The following is a 26,961-nucleotide window of genomic DNA, read 5'->3' as shown; positions in this document are numbered from 1 at the left end:
GGCTTACAGCTCAAATAAAACAATAAACAGTGCATATGTTGGAGGTACAATAATACAGAGTGATATTCAAACAGAAGAAGTTTATCTTATACCATTCAAATATGGAGTACAGGACATGGTTAGCCTTTAAGAATGAAAACCCTCTAGATAGCTTGTGAGGTAGGGTTGCCACCCGCCCCGGTTTCACCGGAACAGTCCCGGTCTGAGGCTCTTTGTCCCGTGTCCCGGAACTAGCCTCAAATGCCCCGGGCTAAGCGCTCCTCTAGCGCAGCAAGCAGCAGTGAGCACAGACTTTTCAAAAATTAAGCTGCCCAGAGGAGCGCTTAGCCCGGGGTTACAAAAAATCGGGTAGGTGGAGCCGTAGTGGAGTCTGCAGGAGAGACAGAGGGAGGGGGGGAAGAGGTTTGAGGAGGGGAGTCAACTCGTCACATCCTGCGGCAGAGAGAGGCAGGATATCATGCGCACCCACCCGCCCCACCACCAGTTTCTCTAGTCCGGCAGCAGACTGTGCAGAGCTCCATGTCTCCTGTCTGTGAGGCTGGCTGGCTGGATGGCCGCAGGAGGCAGGAAGGAATAGGATGGGCTGAAGAAAATGCACCTGCATAAGGTGAAGTGCAAAACCAGAATCTGCTATGTAAAATTAGTAAATGTGAATTTCAAGGACACAATTTAAATGTGTAATGTAGTTTTATAAAAGAAGTGGAAGTATATATATATATATATATATATATATATATATATATATATATTGATTTCATAATGAATTGGAGGCTGTGAGAAGCCACACCCCAAGCCACGCCTTGAGACACACCCTCTCCACGCCCACTTAAAAAATGTCCAGGAATTTTCTGGGCAAAAGATGGCAACCCTATTGCGAGGCCACTCTTGGACCTACAATGACTCCTAAATATAACAAACTACAGAGGGGGTAGAATGGACATTAGGAGACTACTCTTGAGTCTCTAAGAGCACCTCTTTTAATGTATAATACATGTAGAATCAGTTTTCATGGATATGTGTAAACAGGGCTCTGCCTATAATAAAATTAATACAGGACATGGTGATAATTAAAATGGTTTGAAAAGGTGCTTAGGACAGGAATATATACCTGTATATAGAAAAAATAAAGCAGTGAATCCACTTGTAGAGAGAGGTTGTAGCCAATATCTACATGATGTAAACTAAACTGAGACCCACTGGACCATGGAGCAATACAATAAACATGTAGCTGGTATTAATACCTTGAATAATAATTAAACTCTCATATCTTTCCTCTATTGTAAGCCTAGGTTCAAATACATTGTGGGTAGAATAGTGTCTAAATATTTGGTTCCCTGCAATAAATTCAAATATAGTTTAAAGAGGCGTAGGTTGGATTTGGTTGCAATATAAGACGGTTTCTGAGACTCTAAAAAAATAGACCTCAAAGAAGAAGACATACTGCCTCGGCCGCTGGCAGCAGTCTGGTGGTTAAAAAAAAAAAAATCCTTCCTAGAGCTCTTATGTATATAGAGGCCACAAAGCCCCTTTTCTACCATAGGATATAGCTGTACAACCAACTGTATGATTTTGGAGTTGTGAGAAATGTGTGTATAGGGAACGTTTTGTATAAGGTAGGAACAAAGCTCAGTGGGTGTATGACGCAGCAAAATAGGTTTACATAGTGTACAGGCACTGTAGACATGCAAAATATTAAACATTTGAGTACATAGGATATCACATTATACCCATATAAAGGAATACAATGAATTATGCTTCCTAACCAACTAGAAGTAAAAGTTCAATAAACTTATAAAGATTATAAATGGATTTTACATAACTTAAAAAAAAACAAAAAACTAACGCTTTTGGACCCAGCTAAAACATCAAGTAAAGTCCGTATTGCTTAGACAATATATGTCTAATAATTATCTCATATCAAAGTAATTCAGCCAGACCACAGAGGAATGTAAATCATAAACCCAGCTAAGTTTCCAGATCCAAACAGAGTAAAAAATGTTATCTGGGCAGGGAGTCCCTATGTGGAGATCATATACCAAGATATAAACTACTAGTCTGCCTCCCATGAGCTGAGAATATCTGCCTTTCTTCGCCAGAATGACTAACCGCTTTTTTAGAAGGAGAGTTCCTGTCAGGAGGTTAGCAGACACGGGTTCTATCTGGGTGGGTCCTTTAGCAGGTATCAGTGTATCCTCCACTGCTTCAAACAAAATCTCTGTGTTGAAGGGTGCCCCCAGGACCAAAATCGATCGGGAGACCGGTGTAGATACATCCGTGTCAAGATCCGAGGGAAGGGCTGCTGACATGCTCACAGATTTCGCTCTCGCCGCTGCAGTTCCGCAGCCAAGCTCTACATCACCTCCCACACCTGTCTCTCTGACATCAATTAGGAGAGGTAGGCTCCTCGGCTCTTTGCTTGTGTCCGATTCTTCAACCTCCGAGCAAAGCTGCAGACTGTGTATTGCTCGGGGAATCTGGGGCCGGGGCCCCAAAGCTCCATCATCCCAATTTAGCTTAAGAGGGAGGTCTCCTAAATCGTTAGTTTGCTTTTTCTCTCCAAGAGGGCAAAATGCCTTTTCAATAGCACGCAGAAGGGATTGGTGGTGGCTTTCTATAATACTCTCCAGTTCCGTCCAAAGCACTCTATCGGTCTTCATGTCCCAGCTAGCACAGAGAAGGTGGACAATAAGGCAGGCCAATGAGGCATAGTTATCCCGTCACAGGATATCGTAACCCCAGAATTTGGGGGGGTTCAATTTGCGGATGCCCCAGACCTATGCTACGTATCCCACACAGGACTCGGTTTTAAGATCTAAACTTTGTTAAGTCCAATATCCGTATGGAAGCTGACTGCATAGCTGACCCAAAGAGCATAGGCCAAGACACTGTCAAATCATCTGCTCCTGGTTGCAAGTAGTTCCCAGTCAATATATTATTCATAAAAGTGTGGGTTAATGGGTAGTTATATTTGACACTTCAAAAATCTTCTTAAATTCTAGGAGCTTCACTGAGACGCGTCCTGCCACTTTGGGCTCAAGCTCCGCCCCCCCTACACAGTAAGTCTTGATTAGCCCGGGCGTACCCACTGAGATGCCCAGAAATAGTTCCACAGCCCCGGCTACATAAAGTAAATTACACTGGTAAAAAAAGTGTCCCACCGCAGATCCAGCGCAATGTTCCCGGTGCAACATGGGCAAATGCTGCATTATGTAGCGCCAGACGACCAGCCAGGACAAGATATAAAATATACCCAGGAGTTCCATAACCTAACCGATAATTACCCCCAGCAAGTAAGAGGGTCTACAGTCCTGGCTCCCTTCCGTGCCCTGAACAGGCAAATATGACAAAATCACTATTCTCTTCCACGGGCCATAATCAGTGGGTAGAAGGCTAGCCCAAAATCCCCTCCAGAGGCCACAGTTATGGTAGGTTCCGTCACACTCCTTCCCCCCTCCAAAAGGAGACTAACCAGGTCCCAGACCTCCCACTGGTCTGGACCTGTGTTAGTCGGGCAGAAAAACTTCACAAACACATTTGCATTGGAGAGTCGGTCTTCGACACTGGGGAACTGAGCCGACTGCCCAGTCCCCCAGAAACATACACTGCCGCTGGGGAGCTAAGCTGACTGCCCAGTCTCCCTGATTCCTGTACTGTGGCTGGAGCGCTGGGCTGACGTCCAAGGCTTCTGGAGGCTCATCCGGACGGTTGGGAAGATACATCCCTGGTGTGGTCTTGGAACTGTAGCTGAGGGGATGAGTCGCCCGCTCCATCTCCCAGACACACAAACTCTGGCTGTTGATGGAAAACAGTTTATTCTGCTCCCGGATCCTCGTATTGCCACTGAGATGAAGGGATCATCTCCCAGGCTCCCGGGTCTACATACTGCTACTAGAGAGACATCTCTCGGGTACTCCTGCAGCCGCTGGGGAGATGAGCCGGTTGCTCCATCTCCCGGACCCCCTTTCAATTGCAGAAGCATCACCGGTACTGTCTCCCAGGCTTCTGGACTGTTGCTGGGGAGGGAGGACGGCTTTCTCCTCTCCCGGGTCCTTGCACTCCCGCTGGGGAGATGAGCTGACCAGTGCATCTCCCGGATCCCCCTCCTCTAGCTGGGGATCATAGGTGGCTGTTTTCACTTCCGAGCCCTCACACCGCCGCTGGGGAGCGAGGACGGCTTCCTCTGTTCCTGGGTACTCCCACTGCCAAGGGGGTGGGGGGGCGTATCTCGGGGACTGTCTACCTGCACACTGTTACTCTTCCCTATTGCTGACACTTCAGCCAGGACTTCAGAGCTGTCGGCTGGTACTTTCTGATAGTCCCAGACAAAGGAGCCTCATCTGGCTGCTGAGTAGAGTCCATCAGCCGTCGGTTGGCGATCTCCAGCTCCCATTCCTGAATGGCCAAAGCATCCAAATCTTCCTGAGCCCAACACACTTCTGAGATGCCCAGCAGCCGGTCTCTTTAATCCATGATTTTCTCCCACTGCCACTCCAGGTCGCTCCTGAAGTCAGGGTCAGCTGACAGCTTTCCATACAACAGCCCCAAGCCGCCGTAGGCAGAGCCTTCCGTCGGGCTGTCATCCGCTGTTCAGGGGCACACTTGGGCTACATACCAGCGGAGGGCTCTATAGCTCTCGTCCAGCTGCATCTCTTCCCGGACCAGCCTACTCAACTCGGCAGTCCACTCTTTTTGCAGTTGTTGTCCCAGGAACAATGCCCACACCTTGTACTGCGCCCAGTACCTTTCCTGGATGGAGGGGAGAATCTTTCTCTGGCGCTGCTGCTCTAGTGCTTCTTGCCAGAGTTGCCGGCGGAGCGAGTCATACCACACCAGCAGGACCTGCTCTGGCACTAGTCCCCTGTATTATACCCGCATCTCTTGCAACCTCCTTCCAAATTCCTCTTCCATGGCTGCTGGTGTCAGTCTTGCTCCTTTCCTGCTAGCTGGACCTTGATCCCAGTGGTGGTTTGGATGTAACGTTCTGCAGGAAGCATCCCACCACTTGCCACCAAAAGATGCCTCCTGCCCTCCAAACAGAAAGCCGACAACAGTCCTTTACCCCAAACAAGAGACAGGATTCAGGTTAAAGTATAAACAAAAGAATAATTGTTTATTAAAAACAAAAGCACACACTTTATCCCCCCTTCAGGAAAATTAGATAAGATAGGATGTACAACAAGAAGAAACATGACACTTCAAACTTTGAACATTAATCTAATTATCACATAGACAAGTCTTACGTGCTGGGAAACATGTACACAGTAAGTCTTGATTAGCCTGGGTGTACCCACCAAGATGCAAAGAAAACAGTTCCACAGCCCCGGCTACATAAAGTACATTACACTGGTAATTTCTAAGTGTCCCACCGCAAATCCAGCGCAATGTTCTAGTGCAACATGGGCAAATGCTGCCTTATATAGCTCCAGACGACCAAGCCAGGACAAGATATAAAATATACCCAAAAGGGTTCCATAACCCTAGTTGGGAAAGGTGCGTCTGCCTGGTCTGTGCAGCACAATGTTCCTTGCAGACGCATCACTGTTCTGGATATTGCCTTGCCGCATCTCCACGGTAATAATCACCGGCCCGTAAGAGGGTCTCCAGTCCCAGCTCCCTTTTGTGCTCTGAGCGGGCAAATAGAGCAAAATTCCTGGTCTAATCCACTGGCCATATTAAGTGGGCAGGAGGCTAGCCCACTGTCCCCTCCAGAGGCCCCAGTGATGGTAGGTTCTGTCACACAAGTATATATCAGTAATTAAGCACTGCATTATAAAAGTTCTGCTCACACAATAAATGTTTATATATGCACAGTATATATCAGTAATTAAGCACTGCATTATAAAATTCTGCTCACACAATAAATGTTTATATATGCACAGTATATATCAGTAATTAAGTGTTGCATTACAAAAGGTCTGCACACACAAATGTTTATGTACAGTATATATCAGAAATTAAGTGCTGCATTACAAAAGGTCTGCACACACAAATGTTTATTTATGCACAGTATACATCAGTAATTAAGTGCTGCATTACATAAGGGCTGCACACACAATAAATGTTTATATATGCACAGTATATATCAGTAATTAAGTGCTGCATTACATAAGGTCTGCACACACAAATGTTTATATATGTACAGTATAAATCAGTAATTAAGTGCTGCATTACAAAAGGTCTGCACACACAAATGTTTATTTATGTACAGTATATATAAGTAATTAAGTGCTGCATTACAAAAGGTCTGCACACACAAATGTTTATTTATGTACAGTATATATCAGTAATTAAGTGCTGCATTACAAAAGGTCTGCACACACAAATGTTTATATATGCACAGTATATATAAGAAATTAAGCGCTGTATTACAAAAGGTCTGCACACACAATAAATGTTTATATAGGCACAGTATATATCAGTAATTAAGTGTCACATTACATAAGGTCAACACACACAATAAATGTTTATATATGCACAGTATATATCAGTAATTAAATGCTACATTATAAAAAGTCAACACACACAATAAATGTTTATAAATGCACAGTATATATCAGTAATTAAGTGCTGTATTACATAAGGTCTGCACACACAATAAATGTTTATATATGCACAGTATATATCAGTAATTAAGTGCTGTATTACATAAGGTCTGCACACAAAATAAATGTTTATAAATGCACAGTATATATAAGCAATTAAGCGCTGCATTACATAAGGTCTGCACACACAATAAATGTTTATATATGTACAGTATATATCACTAATTAAGCTCCTTATTACATAAGATCTGCACACACAATAAATGTTTATATATGTACAGAATATGTCAGTAATTAAGTGCAGCATTACATAAGGTCTGCACACACAATAGCTTTTTATATAAGCACAGTATATATCAGTAATTAAATGCTGCATTACAAAAGGTCTGCGCAAACAGTAAATGTTTATATATGCACAGTATATATCAGTAATTAAATGCTGCATTACAAAAGGTCTGCGCAAACAGTAAATGTTTATATATGCACAGTATATATTAGTAATTAAGTGCTGTATTACATAAGGTATGCACACACAATAAATGTTTATATATGCACAGTATATATCAGTAATTAAGTGCTGTATTACATAAGGTCTGTACACACAATAAATGTTTATATATGCACAGTATATATTAGTAATTAAGTGCTGTATTACATAAGGTATGCACACACAATAAATGTTTATATATGCACAGTATATATCAGTAATTAAGTGCTGTATTACATAAGGTCACACAATAAATGTTTATATATGCACTGTATATATCAGTAAGTAAGTGCTGCATTACATAAGGTCTGCGCACACAATAAATGTTTATATATGTACAGTATATATCAGTAATCAAGTGCTGTATTACATAAGGTCTGTACACACAATAAATGTTTATATAAGCACAGTATATATCAGTAATTAAGTGCTGTATTACGTAAGGTATGCACACACAATAAATGTTTATATATGCACAGTATATATCAGTAATTAAGTGCTGAATTACATAAGGTCTGCATACAATAAATGTTTATATATGCACAGTATATATCAGTAATTAAGTACTGCATTACATAAGGTCTGCATACAATAAATGTTTATATATGCACAGTATATATCAGTAATTAAGTACTGCATTACATAAGGTCTGCATACAATAAATGTTTATATATGCACAGTATATATCAGTAATTAAGTGCTGCATTACATAAGGTCTGCACACACAGTAAATGTTTATATATGCACAGTATATATCAGTAATTAAGTGCTGCATTACATAAGGTCTGCACACACAGTAAATGTTTATATATGCACAGTATATATCAGTAATTAAGTGCTGCATTACATAAGGTCTGCACACACAATAAATGTCCATAGTTAAAATACATGATAAAGGGAGCAATATATAAAATAAAAGCAGAATTATATGATTAATGAGACATTGCAGTTTGAATTTAGTGTCCATTTAAAAAGACATTAAACATGAAATGTACACAGACGCATGCACACTCACATAACAATATAAACCCCAGGAGAAATGATACTCACTATGCTGCTGTATTCCTCGTCATCCATCTCCTTCACTTTCAGGCAGTAGGACTAAAACACAGTAAATTGCACATAATAGTGACATTATTTGTGTCATTGTTACAAAGGCATCAATACTTTTACATTTGCTAAATGACAAGGGTACATATCAAGGTTATTTCTAGAATATAGACTGCTCAGGACTTGTCACTTGCAATCAGGTACATAAATACCCCCCCACCTCATGAGCCATAGTGGCGGCTACGCATTACGCTATAGGGTAAAGGCTTTCTTGCTTTTCTCTGCCTCTCAGCAATCACTTAGGGAATAGATTGGTAGCTGAATATGGCCTGGGACACAGTTTGCATGGGCTTTTTATCCGTTTGCCATCATTGCTTTTTCTTTCTTATTCTTTTGCACGGTTGCACCACTTCACTGATCGTACCCCTTGTAGTTTCTGAGGTTCTGGGTGACTACTTACCAAATACTCAAACTTCACATCCAGGTATTTGCGTATGGTCAGCTTTGTGTCAGGAATCGCTTTATTCAGGTAGGTGTTTAAATCACTGAGCATCTGTGGGTAAATAGAAGAGAGGATCTGTACACATCAGCAGTAAGTAACTTCCGCTATCAGCAGTACGGTAATGCTAAGGGTAACACTCAGTCTAATACTCAGGTAGGTGTTTAAATCACTGAGCATCTGTGGGTAAATAGAAGAGAGGTTCTGTACACATCAGCAGTAAGTAACATCCGCTAACAGCAGTACGGTAATGCTAAGGGTAACACTGGGCCTAATACTCAGGTAGGTGTTTAAATCACTGAGCATCTGTGGGTAAATAGAAGAGAGGATCTGTACACATCAGCAGTAACTTCCGCTATCAGCAGTACGGTAATGCTAAGGGTAACACTGAGCCTAATACTCAGGTAGGTGTTTAAATCACTGAGCATCTGTGGGTAAACAGAAGAGAGGATCTGTACACATCAGCAGTAAGTAACTTCCGCTAACAGCAGTACGGTAATGCTAAGGGTAACACTCAGCCTAATACTCAGGTAGGTGTTTAAATCACTGAGCATCTGTGGGTAAATAGAAGAGAGGTTCTGTAAACATCAGCAGTAAAATCCGCTAACAGCAGTACGGCAATGCTAAGGGTAACACTGAGCCTAATACTCAGGTAGGTGTTTAAATCACTGAGCATCTGTGGGTAAATAGAAGAGAGGATCTGTACACATCAGCAGTAAGTAACTTCCGCTAACAGCAGTATGGTAATGCTAAGGGTAACACTGAGCCTAATACTCAGGTAGGTGTTTAAATCACTGAGCATCTGTGGGTAAATAGAAGAGAGGATCTATACACATCAGCAGTAAGTAACTTCCGCTAACAGCAGTACGGTAATGCTAAGGGTAACACAGCCTAATACTCAGGTAGGTGTTTAAATCACTGAGCATCTGTGGGTAAATAGAAGAGAGGTTCTGTACACATCAGCAGTAACATCCGCTAACAGCAGTACGGCAATGCTAAGGGTAACACTCAGTCTAATACTCAGGTAGGTGTTTAAATCACTGAGCATCTGTGGGTAAATAGAAGAGAGGTTCTGTACACATCAGCAGTAACTTCCGCTAACAGCAGTACGGTAATGCTAAGGGTAACACTGAGCCTAATACTCAGGTAGGTGTTTAAATCACTGAGCATCTGTGGGTAAATAGAAGAGAGGATCTGTACACATCAGCAGTAAGTAACTTCCGCTAACAGCAGTACGGTAATGCTAGGGGTAACACTGGGCCTAATACTCATGTAGGTGTTTAAATCACTGAGCATCTGTGGGTAAACAGAAGAGAGGATCTGTACACATCAGCAGTAAGTAACTTCCGCTAACAGCAGTACGGTAATGCTAAGGGTAACACTGAGCCTAATACTCAGGTAGGTGTTTAAATCACTGAGCATCTGTGGGTAAATAGAAGAGAGGTTCTGTAAACATCAGCAGTAAGTAACTTCCGCTAACAGCAATACGACAATGCTAAGGGTAACACTGAGCTAAATACTCAGGTAGGTGTTTAAATCACTGAGCATCTGTGGGTAAATAGAAGGGAGGATCTGTACACATCAGCAGTAAGTAACATCCGCTAACAGCAGTACGGTAATGCTAAGGGTAACACTGAGCCTAATACTCAGGTAGGTGTTTAAATCACTGAGCATCTGTGGGTAAATAGAAGAGAGGATCTGTACACATCAGCAGTAAGTAACTTCCGCTATCAGCAGTACGGTAATGCTAAGGATAACCTAATACTCAGGGAGGTGTAGTGTGCATCACCACCAGGCTGCGGAAATCTAAAGTCTAATACAACCCTTTCTTCATGCATATTCTAAACATACAAAAACTTTTTTTTTGCTCTTATGAGTTTTTATTACATTTTTGCTTGTTTTTTTAACCACTACAAATGAGTGACAAGAGACATATATATGTAGTCTATCTAGGTATTCTATTCAACAAATGATACCAAGAGATTTAACGAAGGTCTAGAATACAAGTGACACGCCAACGTTAGTATTAAAATTTGCACTCGTCTGGTTACCGCAACTGAAGACCTTGCATAAAGGGTAAGGGCTAAAAAAAAGTTGCATTAAACACAACATACATACATTAAAATAAAGTGTTACACTCATATATGCACTGTCTAATAAAAATAATTCATATAAACATAAAAAAATCTATAAGGGTTAAAAGGTATATGACAAGGTATCTGAATGGAAAGGGCTACAATGTATATATACATACATATACACGTGTATGTATATCCTATAGCGAGAAGAACAAAGCGCAAACCCACATCAAGGTAGACGTTTTTGTATTTATTATATATAAAACGGTTAAAAACACTCACAAGGTAATAAACAGAAGCCTGTATCTCACTGAAGGGGAAGAAATAAGAGTCCCAGTTCACATCGACCAAATATCCTTTAGGGACTTAAAGTTCAAACACCAGGCTCTTTCCCTGCTGCAGAAGTCTATCCTTAGGAGCCACATCAAACTCGGCCCCCGCATATTTGGACACACAGGAGGCTTTATCTTTAATTTTAAATTCCTTTGTGTGATTCCAATTGCTTATAGAGTCCCCTTTTCTAATTAATCCACACATACAGCAGTTCAATCTACCACATGTGAATGTTCCTCCCTTGCTTGCACTCCAAGTTAACAGGTCTCCCTTGTTCGTTGGCTTCAAGGGTCTAAGTTTGGAGGGTGCAAGTATGTTTTTAATATTCTTATTTTTCTTAAAAATTGTAACAGGATTTTTATCTAAATGAGGCCCTAAAATAGGGTCCATTGTCAGAATATTCCAGTGCTTCTTCAGAGTTGACTAGATGAAGCTAGCCCCCGCATTATAATTTGTTATAAACTTTGCTCCCCTCCTGTCCCTGCTCGCATTCATCTTAACCTTCTTAGTTAGCAGATCCTCTCTTATCCTGCTTTTACTATTTTCTCTAGCCTTTTTAATCAATGCATAAGCATACCCTTTCTGCAGTAACTTTTGTTGCAGAATAGGTTTCAGACTTTTCAGGAACCCCCACAGGTATATAGGTGGGGAGAACAGGGTGCAAAACCTAAGTTTCAGCATGCACAGAAGAAAGAGAATGGTAATAAATCTAATTATTATAAACCGAGAGAGCTACATCATAATAGACAAACCAACCATCCTTCACACCCCTCTCCTTCCGTTCCCTCTTCCTCTTTTTTTTATTTTTTTTATTTTCAAAAGCTTAATTGAAGTTATATCAAAAATACATATCAATAGGTTATCAAAAAGAAAGGGGGATCCAAGCTACCCCCATTACAACGTAATTCTTCCAAGTTTAAGATTACAATATACTGCAAATAACAATAACAAACTCAACATGTAACAAATGGTGCTTAAGGTGTCAGTTACCTAGTGTGAAAGAGACTCTACGGTCCCTAAATGCTCTATGAAAAAAGTATAGGAGTAGAACAGGGGGAGAGGTGGTGGTGGGGGGGGGGTTGTCCGGTCAAAAGAGTTGTCAAGAGTGAGGTACATTAGTCCCAAGTCTGACCTGTCTTTCTGAGGAGTCGAGTTATCCGGAAGACAACACATTAGGCTTCCAGATTGTGTCAAAGGAGTCTTTCCAGTCAGCCCAGGTCAGCTCAAAAAGGTCAGAGTTACCCAGTTTATAAAATATATCTTTCTCCATAGTGTAAAGATAGGCCATATAGGACCAAACCCTAGACCAATTAGGAGGGGATTCTTTTTTCCAATCACAAGCTATTAAATGTTTTATGGACATGAAGAGGTATATACATATATATGCATGATGCTTAGGAAGGGTGTGCACACCAATGTGAAGTAGTGCAATTGTTGGCGAGCTACATAGAGATATACCCAGTCTGGAAAGAACCCAAAAACATCTGCCCCATAAGGGGCGGAGTGTGGGGCATTCCCACCAAATATGCAAGGAGTCGCCCCTCTGGCCACAACCTCTCCAGCAGTGAAGAGACGCGTAGGGTAAGGCCTAGAAGGTTATAGTGACGTGAGAGAGGTCTACTAAGCCTATTCCCCTGAATCCATGCGGATTCCCAGGAGGTTAAGGGGCGGGCCAACAAGGGTTTGAAGCCCCAGCTGATGAGGAAGCTTTTAATTCTGTGGTATTCAAACTTCAAGTATTGCGGTAGGACCCGTTCTGTATCAATCTGAGATATGGGTCGAAATCCGTCTTTCGGCGAAGGGAGCCAAAGGTCTGAGACCATATTAACTCCCAGCTGAGCCCATTTTAACGGATGGATGTCCTGCAGGCCCGTCAATAAACCAGATAGGGAGGTGATAGGTGAAGGGTGCGGAGCAACGTGTATAGAGCGGCGGATTTTGTCCCAGAAATGCAGGCATTCCCGGATAATAGGGTTTGACAGAGTCAGTTCCCTATGGCGGTGTGTGGGCGTCCAGATCAAGTCGCGCAAGTTTAGTGTATAGGGCAGTGAGGCTTGTTCAATGGAGCACCATTTAGTAGACTGTTTAACTCCCCATTGTGAGATGTGGGTAAGCATTGCCCCCTCGTAGTATCTCATTATCGAGGGACAGCCTAGACCTCCACATATCCGGGGCAGATGTAATACTTTCTGTGCCACTCTTGGAGGTTTACCCTGCCAGATATGTTTGGTGAGTTCGCTTTGGAATTGTAGAAGAATTTGTCTGGGAACCCTGATTGGGAGGCAACGGAACCCTCTTCCTCTTTTTTATGGAGGGAGAGGCCTCAACAGACTTGGCTTCAGAAGGCCCAACATAACTACCATCAACAAGTGGAGAGGGAAGAAAGGAGACATTGGGTATCACAACCAGAATATTACCCATTAGAGGAGGAGGTAAAGCAGGGGACAAAAAGAAGGTGGGAACAAGACGAGGAACCAGAGCAGGGGCACGTATCAGGGAATGTAAAATCAAGATGCAGGTACTAGAGGAAGGGAAAAAAGTTGTTTTTAATCTATCAAAACGTAAGCTTTCTAATAAAGCTATTGGGAAAAGGATTAAAGTTTGCCCCACAAAGTCATCCCAATAGTTTTGAAATCTTCATTGACCTACAGAAGTATATAAGGAAATTAACCCTGAAGCTGTATTTTTAAAAAAACAATTTTAGGAACAATTTGAATTACACCTCCCAAACAATCTTAAAGGAGTCAGATTATGAAACACTAAGTACCCTGGTTTGTTTAAGCAATGAAACACAACAGAGCACACAGTGTATTGTATTGTAATGAGGAACTTCTTGAGTTGAGCATACACGAGAATGAAGCTCCTATTAAACAGTCACTTTAAACGTCCTTCTACATTTAATCGAATCTTTGCACAGGGCGAGTATATTCCTGTGTTTAATGAAATAGTGAAGGAGGAGTTTAGAAACTATTTTAAAAGCCACCAAGAACGAAAAGCCCTAGAATCTTTGAAATCTGATACAGAAATAGTCATAAGGCAAGCAGACAAAGGGGGTGGGATAGTAATCCAGGATCGTGACGTATATTTGAAGGAAGCATATAGGCTACTGAATTATAGCGATACATATAAGAAAATGGATAAGGATCCCACCACCCTATTTAGCCGTGAGATATATAGCCTCATCTCCAAAGGAAGAGAGGATGGCATCCTGAACACAGAGGAGGCCAATTTTATTTTAATTTCATGTCCCGCTGCACCTTTGTTCTATCACCTACCAAAGGTGCATAAGGATTTGCAGAACCCACCAGGGAGACCTATTATCTCCAGGGTGGGTTCTTTGACAAGCAATTTGTCCTGTTATTTGGATTGGTTTTTACAACAAACAGTTAAACGTATTAAATCATATCTAAAGGATATCACGGAAACAATTAATATCTTTGAAGGACTGGATTGGGATGACAGTTATTTGTGGATATCATGTGATGTTATATCCCTGTACACAAATATTCCACATGTACAGGATGTAGCAGCAATTGAGAATTTCTTTGATAGGTATAGTGATTTACCCACGGCCCAAGTCCAGTTTTTAGCTAGGGGTATTGAATTTATCTTGTTCCATAACTATTTCTCTTTTGAAGGCAAATATTATCAACAAATACAGGGGACTGCCATGGGGACCTCCATGGCACCCTCTTATGCCAATATCTATATGGCAGCCTTTGAAGAGAAATATGTTTGGAACAATAACCCCTTTGGAAATAATGTCGTGATGTACGGTAGGTACATCGACGACATCCTTATGATTTGGAAAGGAGATGAAAAAGACGCTCTAGAATTCATTAATTTTATTAATAATAATAGTTTTAACCTAGAATTTAAAGGAAAGATAAACAGTCGAAAAATGGAATTTTTAGATTTACTCTTGTATGTGAAAACTAACAAAATAGCAGTTACAGAAAAACTACGGCTAGTAACAGATTTTTGAATGCCAAAAGTGGACATTTGCCCCAATGGAAAAACAATATACCACTGGGGCATTTTTTTAAGAATACGTAGGAACTGTACAGCTATAGATGATTTTGAAAAAGAAGCTGATATTCTTGAACAAAAGTTACTGCAGAAAGGGTATGATTATGCATTGATTAAAAGGGCTAGAGAAAATAGTAAAAGCAGGATAAGAGAGGATCTGCTAACTAAGAAGGTTAAGATGAATGCGAGCAGGGACAGGAGAGTAGCAAAGTTTATAACAACTTATAATGCGGGAGCTAGCTTTATCAAGTCAACTCTGAAGAAGCACTGGAATATTCTGACAATGGACCCTATTTTAGGGCCCCATTTAGATAAAAATCCTGTTACAATTTTTAAGAAAAATAAGAATATTAAAAACATACTAGCACCCTCCAAACTTAGACCCTTGAAGCCAACGAACAAGGGAGACATAGGTTAATAGTTCTTAGTATTTTTAAACATATATTTCAATGGGTGTTTTTTTTAAGTGAAGCATATTTATTTTAATGAAAACATCAGTTTAGCTACTTTATCCTGTTAGACAAGGTCTGATATATATTTTTTTTAATTAAATTTTTTTATTGAGTGATAAACTTTGCAACAAAATGGGTATTACACAATTTTTGTCAGTAGCATTACAAAATAGGAATATCCATTATACATAAAAGAGGGGAAGGGGAAACTTGGAACAATGGTTATACATTCATGTAAGGTCTCTGGAAACAATTAACATGCAGCATGTTTTAACTCCACAAGGCTCTCAGCCGAAACATGTAAGCCATTGGTTCCACGCTCTCTCTGCTTTTACCGTGTTTGCACTGATTACCCATGAGCCTGTGTTTGCTCAGTTTTTAAGTTGAATCTAATAAACCCATTTTTTATTCATCTAAGTGCTGCTGGGACGTCATACTCCTTTTGTTTTTGCTACTGTGACTTATAACAATGTTCTTCTAACATTCCTAAACAGGATTACACACAATCAAGGTAAGATCCGAATTGTACAAGTAATATAAAGGTTCTCCTTTATTAGAATATGTTTCTAATGTCTATGTGATGACATATATTCATCCCATAAAAAGGAGATGGATAGGTATTCATCAGGTCTTTTGGATATAACAAAGTGATACTTTACTAATAATATTGTGGTAGAAACCAAGGCTCTCCACTTCTCTGTCGTGAGTGGACTTGTCTGTTTCCAGTGTTGCGGTATTAATCTTTTGGCACTATTGATCATAATATACCGCAACTAGAGTCTAAGTTTACATCGGACCTTTGGGAATTTATTAAACAAAATTGTCAGCGGGTCCAGGGGTACTATGATCCCTGTGACTTCTCTAATTTCTCCTATGATGTTGGACTAGAAAGGAGCTATAATGGGGCATTGCCACCATATGTGCATGAAGGTGCCCGGGTCCCCACATTCCCTCCAGCACTCTAAAGATGTATTCTTAAATATTGTGGCAAGTCTGGATAGCGTAAAGTACCATCTGCTTTGGAGTTTAATATTCATTTATTGTATTTGCACCGAGGTGGTGTACCTGTTCATATTTTGGAATATCTGTAGCCACTCTTTTTGTGTAAGGTGATAATGTAGTTCCTCCTCCCACTTATTAGTGTAGGTAGGAAGTTTCCTAGAGTGATGTGTCAAGAGTAGCTTAAAGGTTAAATGGACAGTCTAGGCCAAAATAAACTTTCATGATTCAGATAGAGCATGTAATTTTAAACAATTTTCCAATTTACTTTTATCTCCAATTTTGCTTCTCTTGGTATTCTTAGTTGAAAGCTTAACCTAGGAGGTTCATATGCTAATTTCTTAGACCTTGAAGCCTACTTCTTTCAGATTGCATTTTAACAGTTTTTCACCACTAGAGGGTGTTAGTTCACGTATTTCATATAGATAACACTGTGCTTGTGCATGAGAAGTTATCTGGGAGTAGGCACTGATTGGCTAGACTGCAAGTCTGTCAAAAGAACTGCAAAAAGGGACAGTTTGCAGAGGCTTAGATACAAGATAATCACAGAGGTTAAAAGTATATTATTATAAATGTGTTTGTTATGCAAAACTGGGAAATGGGTAATAAAGGGATTATCTATCTTTTAAAACAATAAAAATTCTGGTGTAGACTGTCCCTTTAAAGACAATATGCCTCTTTTGGGGGGTTTCATATAGCATAAGGTTTCGAAGGCTGTAAGGGGTCTGAGAATGTCTTCCCTCTCTGAATATCTATTGATGTAATGTGTGAGTTGTTGGTAACAAAACCAATGGTGAAATATCCCCCGTGGTATTCTTGGAGATCTGACCTAGGTTTTATTTTATTGTTCTGCAGAACATTATGACATAGGGCTGCAGCAGATAAGGTTGTGACTGGGTTCAGAGAGAAGATAGACTGCAATGGTAAACTCGGGTTATTTAGTAATGGAGCCCTGCAATGGTAAACTCTGGTTATTTAGTAATGGAGTCAGTGGTGAGGTATTAGAGGAGATGATGGGTATTTTCGTGAGATATTTATCCCATAATTTGTATGTCTCCAAAGTCAATTTAGAAATATTGTGGTCAAACTGTCTGCTCTGGGAAGTAAGCCAGCAACAACTTCCCAACTGTGTGACTCCTGCTAGGGTATGTTCTAAAGAAACCCACTCTTTGCTTTGAGAGTTTTTACACCAATCAGCTATTCGAGTGAGGAAAACCACCCATATATAATATTGCAAACACGGTACACCCAGGACACCGTTTTCTTTTGTACGGTACATAGTGGACTTTGCTATTCTCTGTCTTCTATTTTGCCAGATAAAAGTGTTGATGATCTTTTTTAGTGTAAGTAATTGGGAGTCAGTGATGTTTATAGGGAGTGTTTGGAGGATATATAATCTCTTTGGTAATATGGACATCTTGACCACGTTAATCCTACCTATCCAAGAGAGGGTTTTATTTTGCCAGGAACGTAATTCCTGCTGTATATTTTTGGTGAGAAGGGAGTAGTTAAGTGTGACCAGAAGGTGTGGGGTTGTAGATAAATGAACCCCTAAATATTGTGGAAATCTTTTGATATTTGAATTTGTGGACCATCAGTATATTTTGGATATCGGCCTGGGTGAGACCTATACTTAAGAATTCTGATTTGCTTGCATTTACTTTGAAGTTTGAGTGCGAGCCATAAAGTGTAAGCTCTTCCATAAGAGATTGGAGATAACTTTTTGGGGTAGATAACGTTAAAAATATGTAATCCGCATAGAGAGTAATTTTAAATTCCCGGGGACCTATTTGGATGCCTCTAATTTTAGTATTTTGTTTAATTCTAGTAGCCAGAATCTCCATCGCCAACACAAACAGCAACGGTGAGAGTGGGCACCCCTGTCTCGTGCCATTCCATATAGGGAGTGAGGGGGGAAAAGGTAATTATTTAATACAATTTTAGCACTGGGATGACTGTAGAGGGCAAATATTTTGTCGATGAATATAGCTGGGAATCCAAATGTTATAAGGGTCTGGCTAAGGAAAGTCCATTGCAGCCTATCAAAAGCTTTTTCCACGTCCATTGACGCAAATATAAAGGGATTTGATGTGTGGACGCGTAGCCTATCAGGGTGATTAATTTAGTAGTGTTATCCCGGGCCTCACGGCCTGGGGTCAATCCTGCCTGATTTATATTGGTTAAAGATGGGAGAACTTTGTTCAATCGGTGTGCTAAACTTTTTTGCGTAAATCTTGACGTCTACATTCAAGAGTGTTATAGGTCTAAAATAGATGTGCAATCAGGGGATTTTTCCGGCTTAGGGAGAACTGTTATATGAGCCCCCAACATGGATGCGGCGAATGAAGCAGTGTGTGCTGCATGATTAAACATATGCAGAAGTAAAATTGGCTGAAAAGCTTGACAATATCTAACCGACAGTCCGTCGGGGACAGGGCACTTCCCCACATTCAAGTTTTTTATGGCTGAAGTAATTTCCGAAGGAGTTATCGGAGAGCCCAAATCCCTAATTTGGTCGTCGGTGAGTTGAGGGAGTTTACAAGTGTCTAGGTATTCCGTATCCGCGCTCTATTGTGAGTTAATGTTATATAAAGTAGAGTAATAGTCGTGGAATTGTTGTAAAATCTCAGGGGTGGTCCAAACTCGTGTTGTCTGGTAGCCTGAGGTTGTGTATGTACGCTTTCAGTCTTTTCCGTTTAAGGGCATGAGCTAAGAGTTTGCCCACTTTATTCCCTTCATAAAAATAGTTGTTTAGTGTGCATGTAAGTTTTTTGCTGCGTAATTGACAGAAAGTCATTGAGTTGATTACGGAGAGTTTTTATATCTGCTAGGATTTGATTGTTAGAGGGGTCCTGTTTATGGTCATATTCAGCTTGGGCCAGGTTAGAAGTAAGAGTGTTATAAAGTTGCCTAGCTATTTTTTTGAATGTGGGATTTAAGCGTGATGAATTCCCCTCTAATGGTGCATTTATGAGCTTCCCATAGTATATAGGGGTCAGTAACAGAATTTATATTTTTCTCAAAGTATTCAGTCAGTGATTTAGTTAGTTTCTCTAGGTTTAAAGAGTTGCTTAAAAGGGAGTCTTCTAGTCTCCAAATATAGGGAGTTCGGCGGGTATCCAGGCATTTAAATATCACCTCCACCGCCAAGTGATCCGACCAGGAGCACAGTGATATAGTAGAGGTAGTGACTAAAGAGAGACCCTCCTGGTTTGTTAGGATATAGTCGATCCTGCTATAGGTAAGGTTGGGGTGGGAAAAGAAAGTATAATCTCTTTTGTCAGGGTCGAGAAAAGCACAGAGCGCATCCACGACTCAAGGTGAATCAAAAAACAATTTATTCCAAGCAATTAATATATTGCACTTACAAGAAGTATTAAAAAGTGACGCCTTAAACAAACACTCCAACTCATTAGCTCAATGAACTTTCTGCAGTACTTATCAGCCGGATACACTGCTCACACTCAATATCAATAGTTTGCTATTGGCGGGCTGTTTCTCCCGGCTTGCGGATGTTTTATCAGCCTGAAAGCAATATTTCTATATATGTTAATTTAAGTATCATTTCAGGCAATATCGTTGTGCAATATATTTATATAATATGAATAGAGTGACATTCATTGGACATTAGGCTCTGACGTACTGAACACACATTGGTCCGTTTCGAAGGGTGTGAGAACCAGCTAACCAATAAGCCAGCACGCAATACGTAAGAGGTGTGTCAGGGGCGCATACATAAAGGAGGATTCCGTTGAACAAGAGCAGCTGATCTCTGGGTCTTGAAAAAGTCCTGATAGGTGGGACGAAACGCGTAGACGGAGGAGCAGCCCGTCATTGGTCATCACTATTTCCTGCAGCCGCATTGGAATTCAGAACAAGCCGAGACAAGCCGGGAGAAACAGCCCGCCAATAGCGAACTATTGATATTGAGTGTGAGCAGTGTATCCGGCTGATAAGTACTGCAGAAAGTTCATTGAGCTAATGAGTTGGAGTGTTTGTTTAAGGCGTCACTTTTTAATACTTCTTGTAAGTGCAATATATTAATTGCTTGGAATAAATTGTTTTTTGATTCACCTTGAGTCGTGGATGCGCTCTGTGCTTTTCTCGTTCCAGTTTTTATAATCAGCGCACCCCTGAGTGCCCTGTGTGAAGGAGCAGCACCACCACTCTGATCACTAAGGAGATAATCTACTGGGAGGATTGAAGAGGTCCTATTGGCAGTAACATTATTGGTATTTCTACCCTACTCCTTAAGTCATGAAAGATATGCCTGTTGGTTCTTCTTTTTTTATCATAAACACATTTAATAACTACTATATTGATTGTGATATCCATTATAAATATAGAGTGTGTTTTGAAGTCTAACTTTGATATTAGAAGTCTAACTTTGATATTAGAAGTTCCAATACTGACATTTATTGTATTGTACACTCATATTGAAGTTGTATTTTCACCACCAGTCCCTTTGGGGTGAATTAATTAATTATTATTTGTTGACCAATTGTACAGACAGCAAGCGCAGTAATTTTTGTGTAAGTTTTTCTTTTGTCAGGGTGTATGAATCTCCATATATCATATAGGTTATTGTCCATGAGAGCTTTCCAAAGGAAGCCAGCGTTTTTTTTTTAGAGGTCATAGATTTTGTGTTGGATGTGTCCAGTTTTTGTTCTAGTGTGAAATTAAAATCGCCACCCAAGAAGACTATGACCTGTGACAAATCCAAGTATTTGCGGAATAGTGATTTGAAAAATGGAATTTGGAGCATATGCATTTAAAAATGTTATCGGTTTAGCAAATAATAATCCTGACAGCCCCACATATCTGCCTTCCGTATCTCTGTCTAGTTATTGGAGCGTAAATGGTATTGTTTTATGTATAAGGATACTAACCCCCCGCTTCTTAACTCCTGCTGAGCTGTGGTAATGCTGAGTGTATTGTGACCCAAAATATGCTGGCTCTCTAATTTTTTTTAAAGTGGGTTTCCTGTAGGAAAAAGATATCTACCCCCAGCTTAGCTAGGTCGGACAATGCTTTGTGACGTTTGCTAGGAGAGTTAAACCCCTTGACATTTTGTGTAATTAAGGTTAGTTTACAAGCTTTCAAATCCATAATATGTGTACAAATTAAAAAGTCTCTGTGGTATCCTTTTGTGTGGAGCGAATATTAGATCATGAATGTAGCAGAACATAACAGTAAACATTAAGATACAAAAAACAATCAAACTTTTTTAGAACCAGACAATCATAGTCTGTAGTGGCGCTGCAAGCTAACACAACCCCTAGGGTCATCTTCGCCCACTTCGCTCCTATTCTGAGGGAAATTGGGGAATACGTGATGGCAGCATATTTAAACACAGTTTAGTGCCAATGATGTTGGGGGCCAACTTACAAACTTTACTTAAGTTATTTAAGTTATTAAGGGCATAGCAAATCAATTCACACAATCTATCCCAAACATTAAACAGAGTGAAAAATTACAGTTCAGGCTAAATATATCAAAACATTTCAACGAACCAGTTCCACACTGTGGCTCAAAGTGGAGTTAAGGAGGCCAGAAATATCTCTGGTAATCAGCGTCCAGTTCTTGGGGCTTAGGTTGGAGTGTCTGAGTCTTTGGATCCTGGGTTTGTTGAGGTGGAAGAGTTTCTTTTCTGTTTTAATCTGCCAATTCCTCCCTCACACACGCCCAGACAATGTCCGCTATATCTTGCTTAGATGGGAGGGAAGAAAGCACGTCCACTGGGACTTGAATTAGATCTTGTGTGTTTTGTTCAGCCTCCGAAGATATATCTGTTTGCATGGAGGCAGCCACAAGCGCCACATTTTCAATGTGAGAAGTTTGTGCTGCTGTATTAAAGTAGGATGTGACCGAGTTGTTCTTGCCTGTCTGTGGCTTGTTCGCTTTATCTTGTTTAGGCTTTTGCTTAGACGCCATTGCAGGTGTGGGACATGTGTCTTAGGTCCCAAACAAGGGGTATGTTATTAGTTATAGAGCCACCAGTTCTTTCTTATATGGGTTGCCTAGTAAATCTCTTGTGAGGGTGGTTCCCCTGTTCTATATTGCTCTGGGTAGCGGCAGTGAAACACTTTCAGATTAGGCCCACGTGCTGTCTCAGGCCTAGGTGATCTATACTGTGTTTATTTGCCACAGTACCATTGCACATTTACTGTATCAAAATTGTCCCTTTCTAATAGTTGTCACAGTTAGTTGGGGGTTATATCCTTCTGAATGTGTGTTATCAGCACTGAATGCATGCTTCTTTGTGTCCTGTAACCCTCAGTGTCACCTCTATCTATGCCGTGTATCGGCCGGTGACTGCTGCGGCCTATGCTGTGTGTGGGGAAGATGGAAAACCTTTTCAGTGTCACTCGCCGCTATCTATGCCAGACCGCATAATCTAGAGGACTCCTGTCCTTTGCTCCACCTATTCCGTGCTTTACTCCTCTGCCTAAGTAGCTGATTTTGTACTCGGTCAGGCCTCGCAGGAAAATCCCAGGATTTGCAATTGTGGCAGGGAGCAGCTCCAATTTTACTTATAGAGCTCCGGTATTGATGCGGATGGCTTGATGTGCAGATTGCCCCTGCCTGCAAGAGTTGGGTCTATCTTGCACCCCCTACTTTAAGCTTTTAATGCTATGCCATCAGCGGAGCTTGGAATTACGCCGCCATCTTGGTTGCACCCGGCTCCGCCCCCCAAAAAACTAAATTTTATTACAAGGACAGAGAGAATCCTATTTTGCTATAACTTTTACTTTACTGCTCACAGACACCTACATGTTTTGCGCTATAGAGGTTGCGAAACGAACGCAACAAAAGTTGCGTTATTTCACCCTCCATAGCGCTGCCATTACAAGTTTTTAAAAAGCCACCTTGTGCGTGCGCTATAGTGCTGATGAGCTCCATACCACACGAAATCCAAGGGCTGAGAATACGTGCTCATGCACGCTTTCCCCATAGACATCAATGGGGAGAAGAAAAAACACCTGAAGAACGGAATGGCGATTGCTATAACGAAACCCCATTGATGTCTATGGGGGGGAAAAGTTACGTTTAAATCTAACACAAACCCCAAGTCTAAACACTCCTAATCTGCCGCCCCCGACATCAACGACACCTAGATAAATGTATTAACCCCTAAATCTGCCGCTCCCAACATTCCCCGCACCCCAACATCACAGACACTATAATAAAGATATTAACCCCTATTCCGTTGCTCCCCGACATCGCCGCCACTAAATAAAGTTATTAACCCCTAAACCGCCAGACCCCCACATCGCAAAAAACTAAATTAAATTAAACTATTAACCCCTAAACCTAACAACTAACTTTAAATTAAAATTACAATATCCCTATCTTAAAATAAATAAAAACCTGTGAAATTAAAAAACCTAAGTTTAAACTAACAATTAACCTAACATAACTATTAGACTAAAATTAAAATAACTGCAAATTAAATAAACTAAATTACACATTAAAAAAACCCTAAAACTACTAAAAAAAATAAAAAAAAAACCCTCAAATACTAAATTACAAAAACAAACACTAAATTAAAAAAAAAATAACAAACGAAATTATCCAAAATAAAAACAATTACACCTAATCTAATAGCCCTATAAAAATAAACCCACCACCCTACCAACTGCCCAAAATAAAAAAAACTAACAAAAACCTAAGCTACCCATTGCCCTGAAAAGAGCATTTGTATGGGCATTGCCCTTAAAAGGGCATTTAGCTCTTTTAAAAAAAGCCCAAACCCCAATCTTAAAAAACACAAACACCCCAAAAAAGTAAAAAAAAAAACAAAACAAAAAACCTAACACTAATCCCCGACGATCCACTTACAGTTTCCGAAGTCCGGACATCCAGGCGGCGAGAAGTCTTCAGGCGGCGAAGACTTCATCCATCAAGGCGGTGTCTTCTATCTTCATCCCGGCGGCGCAGAGCAGGTCCATCCTCGAAGCCATCCGGTGCGGAGCGTCCTCTTCATATGGTCACCGCTGTACACTGAATCTTCATTGCAAGGGAGCCTTTTCAGAATCGTGTCCCTTGCATTCCTATTGGCTGATTTGATTTTTGAAATTCAAATCAGCCAATAGGATGAGAGCTACTGAAATCCTATTGACTGTTCAAATCAGCCAATAGGATGAGAGCTAATTAAATTCTATTAGCTGATTTGAATAGCCAATAGAATTTCAGTAGCTCACATCCTATTGGCTGATTTGAACAGCCAATAGGATTGGCTCCGCGCCGGATGGCTTCAAGGATGGACCCGCTCTGCGCCGCCGGGATGAAGATAGAAGATGCAGCCTGGATGAAGATAGAAGATGGAGACTGGATGGATGAAGACCTCGCCACCTGGATGAAGATTTCTCGCCGCCTGGATGTCCGGACTTTAGAAACTGTAAGTGGATCGCTGGGGGTTAGTGTTAGTTTTTTGTTTTACTTTTTTTGAGTGGGTTTTTTTTTTTTAAGATTAGGGTTAGAGCTTTTTTAAAATGCCCTTTTCAGGGCAATGCAAAAGAGCTAAATGCCCTTTTAAGGGCAATGCCCATACAAATGCCCTTTTCAGGGCAATTGGTAGCTTAGGTTTTTGTTAGAGTTAGGTTTTTTATTTTGGGGGGTTGGTTGGGTGGTGGGTTTTACTGTTGGGGGGGTCTTTGTATGTTTTTACAGTTATATTGTAATTTTAATTTAAAGTTAGGGGGTTGTTAGGTTTAGGGGTTAATAGTTTAGTTTTTTGCGATGTGGGGGGCTGGAAGTTTAGGGGTTATTAGGTTTATTTAGTGGCTGTGATGTGGGAGGCCAGAGGTTTAGGGGTTAATAACTATTTAGTGGCGCCGATGTCAGGGAGCGGCGGAATAGGGGTTAATAAGTTTAGTGTTTGTGATGCAGGAGGGTGGTGGAATAGGGGTTAATAGGTAGTTTATTGGTATTAGTGTACTTTGTAACATTTTAGTTATGAGTTTTGTGTAACAGTTTTTTTTTTTTTTTTTGTTAAAAGTTTTTTTATTGAGGGAATAACATTTACAGAGACAACAAACCGCTTGCTCAAGCAAACTCATGGCAATAATAGATATACAAGCAATTATCATGGACATAAGAAAAACACAAGACCATGTATAGTGTAGATACCTAATCATAACGGGTGAATTACATGCCCAAGTCAAAACATAGTTCGATTGAATAGAGATTGAGGAGCAAACCTACAAGCGCCCTCTTTTTCCCCCAAAGTCACCTGAGGCCACTTTTGGACCCCAATAGATTCAATTTACTGATCAGAGGGCTTTTAAATAATATAGGCCCATTCAAGGCCCATATTTACTCGCTCCTTCCTATGCCTGCTAGGACCAAAGATAGGTCCGGAAAACTAAAAGTAGGGTTGAAGGAGAAGGCAAACTTAGATATAACAGTATTAGGAATGTACATATTAGATATTATAACAAAACAAACAAAGAAAAAAGGAAATAAGACTGCTTTAACTATCATACTCTGCTGGGGCAGGAGCCAATATTTCATCTATAGGTAGACATATGTGTCTAAATGCTAATTAAGATACTCAATGCTATTTATCATCGCTATCCATCTCATCAGGATCTCATTCTGTGAAGGACATAATAAACACTTAGGCTGGTGACCTCGACCCCTTTGACTCTAAAACATCCTTCCAGCGAATCAATCAGATACGATAAGTATATATCTAGGTTAACAGCTATATAAAAAAAAAATTTGCAGAGATAAACAGTTTGCAGTATTTGGAGCACACGGTATTATACATAATACATCTTACATTAGTGAAATTCGAAGAGCCATTCTTACATACATGCAGGAACAAATCGTAGCAGAGGCTCTACGAACAGGACAGAGACTACAAAACTCTGTCATATAGTGAGTATGGAGGATGAGCCAACCATCCCATACCATACAGAGAGGGGGTGGGAGTATAAGTGCGGAGGGTAATTACTCATCCCCCACCCCAAAGAAGGGGGGGGGCGGACCAATGGGAGGCAAACTAGCGATATTATGCTCCACACTTGTCGGCTTGCGCCACGGATCCCACTATTATAGCTATGAAGGGCCTTAGATAATATTAAACATAAATACAATTAACCCAGTGAGATCCAGATGGACATAAATATTTATGGGAATGGCTGGTTAGAAACTACTCAGAAAATGTGTACAAACATTGGCACTTCTTTGTGAGAAGCAACCAATACATACAATATAGGTACTATGCTAGGGAGTAGTTAGTCTAAATAGTAAACATTTATAGCTCAGGCCAGCGACAAGCACACAGTAAGTATGTAAAAACTGCTGGGCTCCAGATCCTCATTGTTGTTCTAGAACATAGGAACATTTATTCCAGTGAGATCCAGTGAAACATTAATGTTTATGAAAATGGCTGCCTAAGAACCACTCAGTGGAATATATACAAACTTTTGCAAATCTTTGCTAGGAGCAATAAATACATACAGGGTAGGTACTTTTCCCAGGA

At 40.6% G+C, this 26,961-nt stretch overlaps 1 protein-coding gene across 2 annotated transcripts in view; it reads right to left on the bottom strand.

Moving 5' to 3' along the window:
- Positions 1-26,961, bottom strand: part of PICK1 (protein interacting with PRKCA 1) — a 249,888-nt gene that overhangs the window by 14,862 nt on the left and 208,065 nt on the right. For both annotated transcript variants that reach the window (XM_053721405.1, XM_053721406.1), the window contains exons 10-11: positions 8,540-8,632; positions 8,080-8,130 (exon numbers count right to left, since the gene is read on the bottom strand). In XM_053721405.1, the coding sequence (XP_053577380.1) occupies positions 8,080-8,130; positions 8,540-8,632 (144 nt within the window). The remainder of the gene's footprint in view (positions 1-8,079; positions 8,131-8,539; positions 8,633-26,961) is intronic.

This window comes from Bombina bombina, chromosome 7, assembly GCF_027579735.1.
Source record: "Bombina bombina isolate aBomBom1 chromosome 7, aBomBom1.pri, whole genome shotgun sequence".
Lineage (NCBI taxonomy): Eukaryota > Metazoa > Chordata > Amphibia > Anura > Bombinatoridae > Bombina > Bombina bombina.
This window is presented reverse-complemented; position numbering and strand designations above follow the sequence as displayed.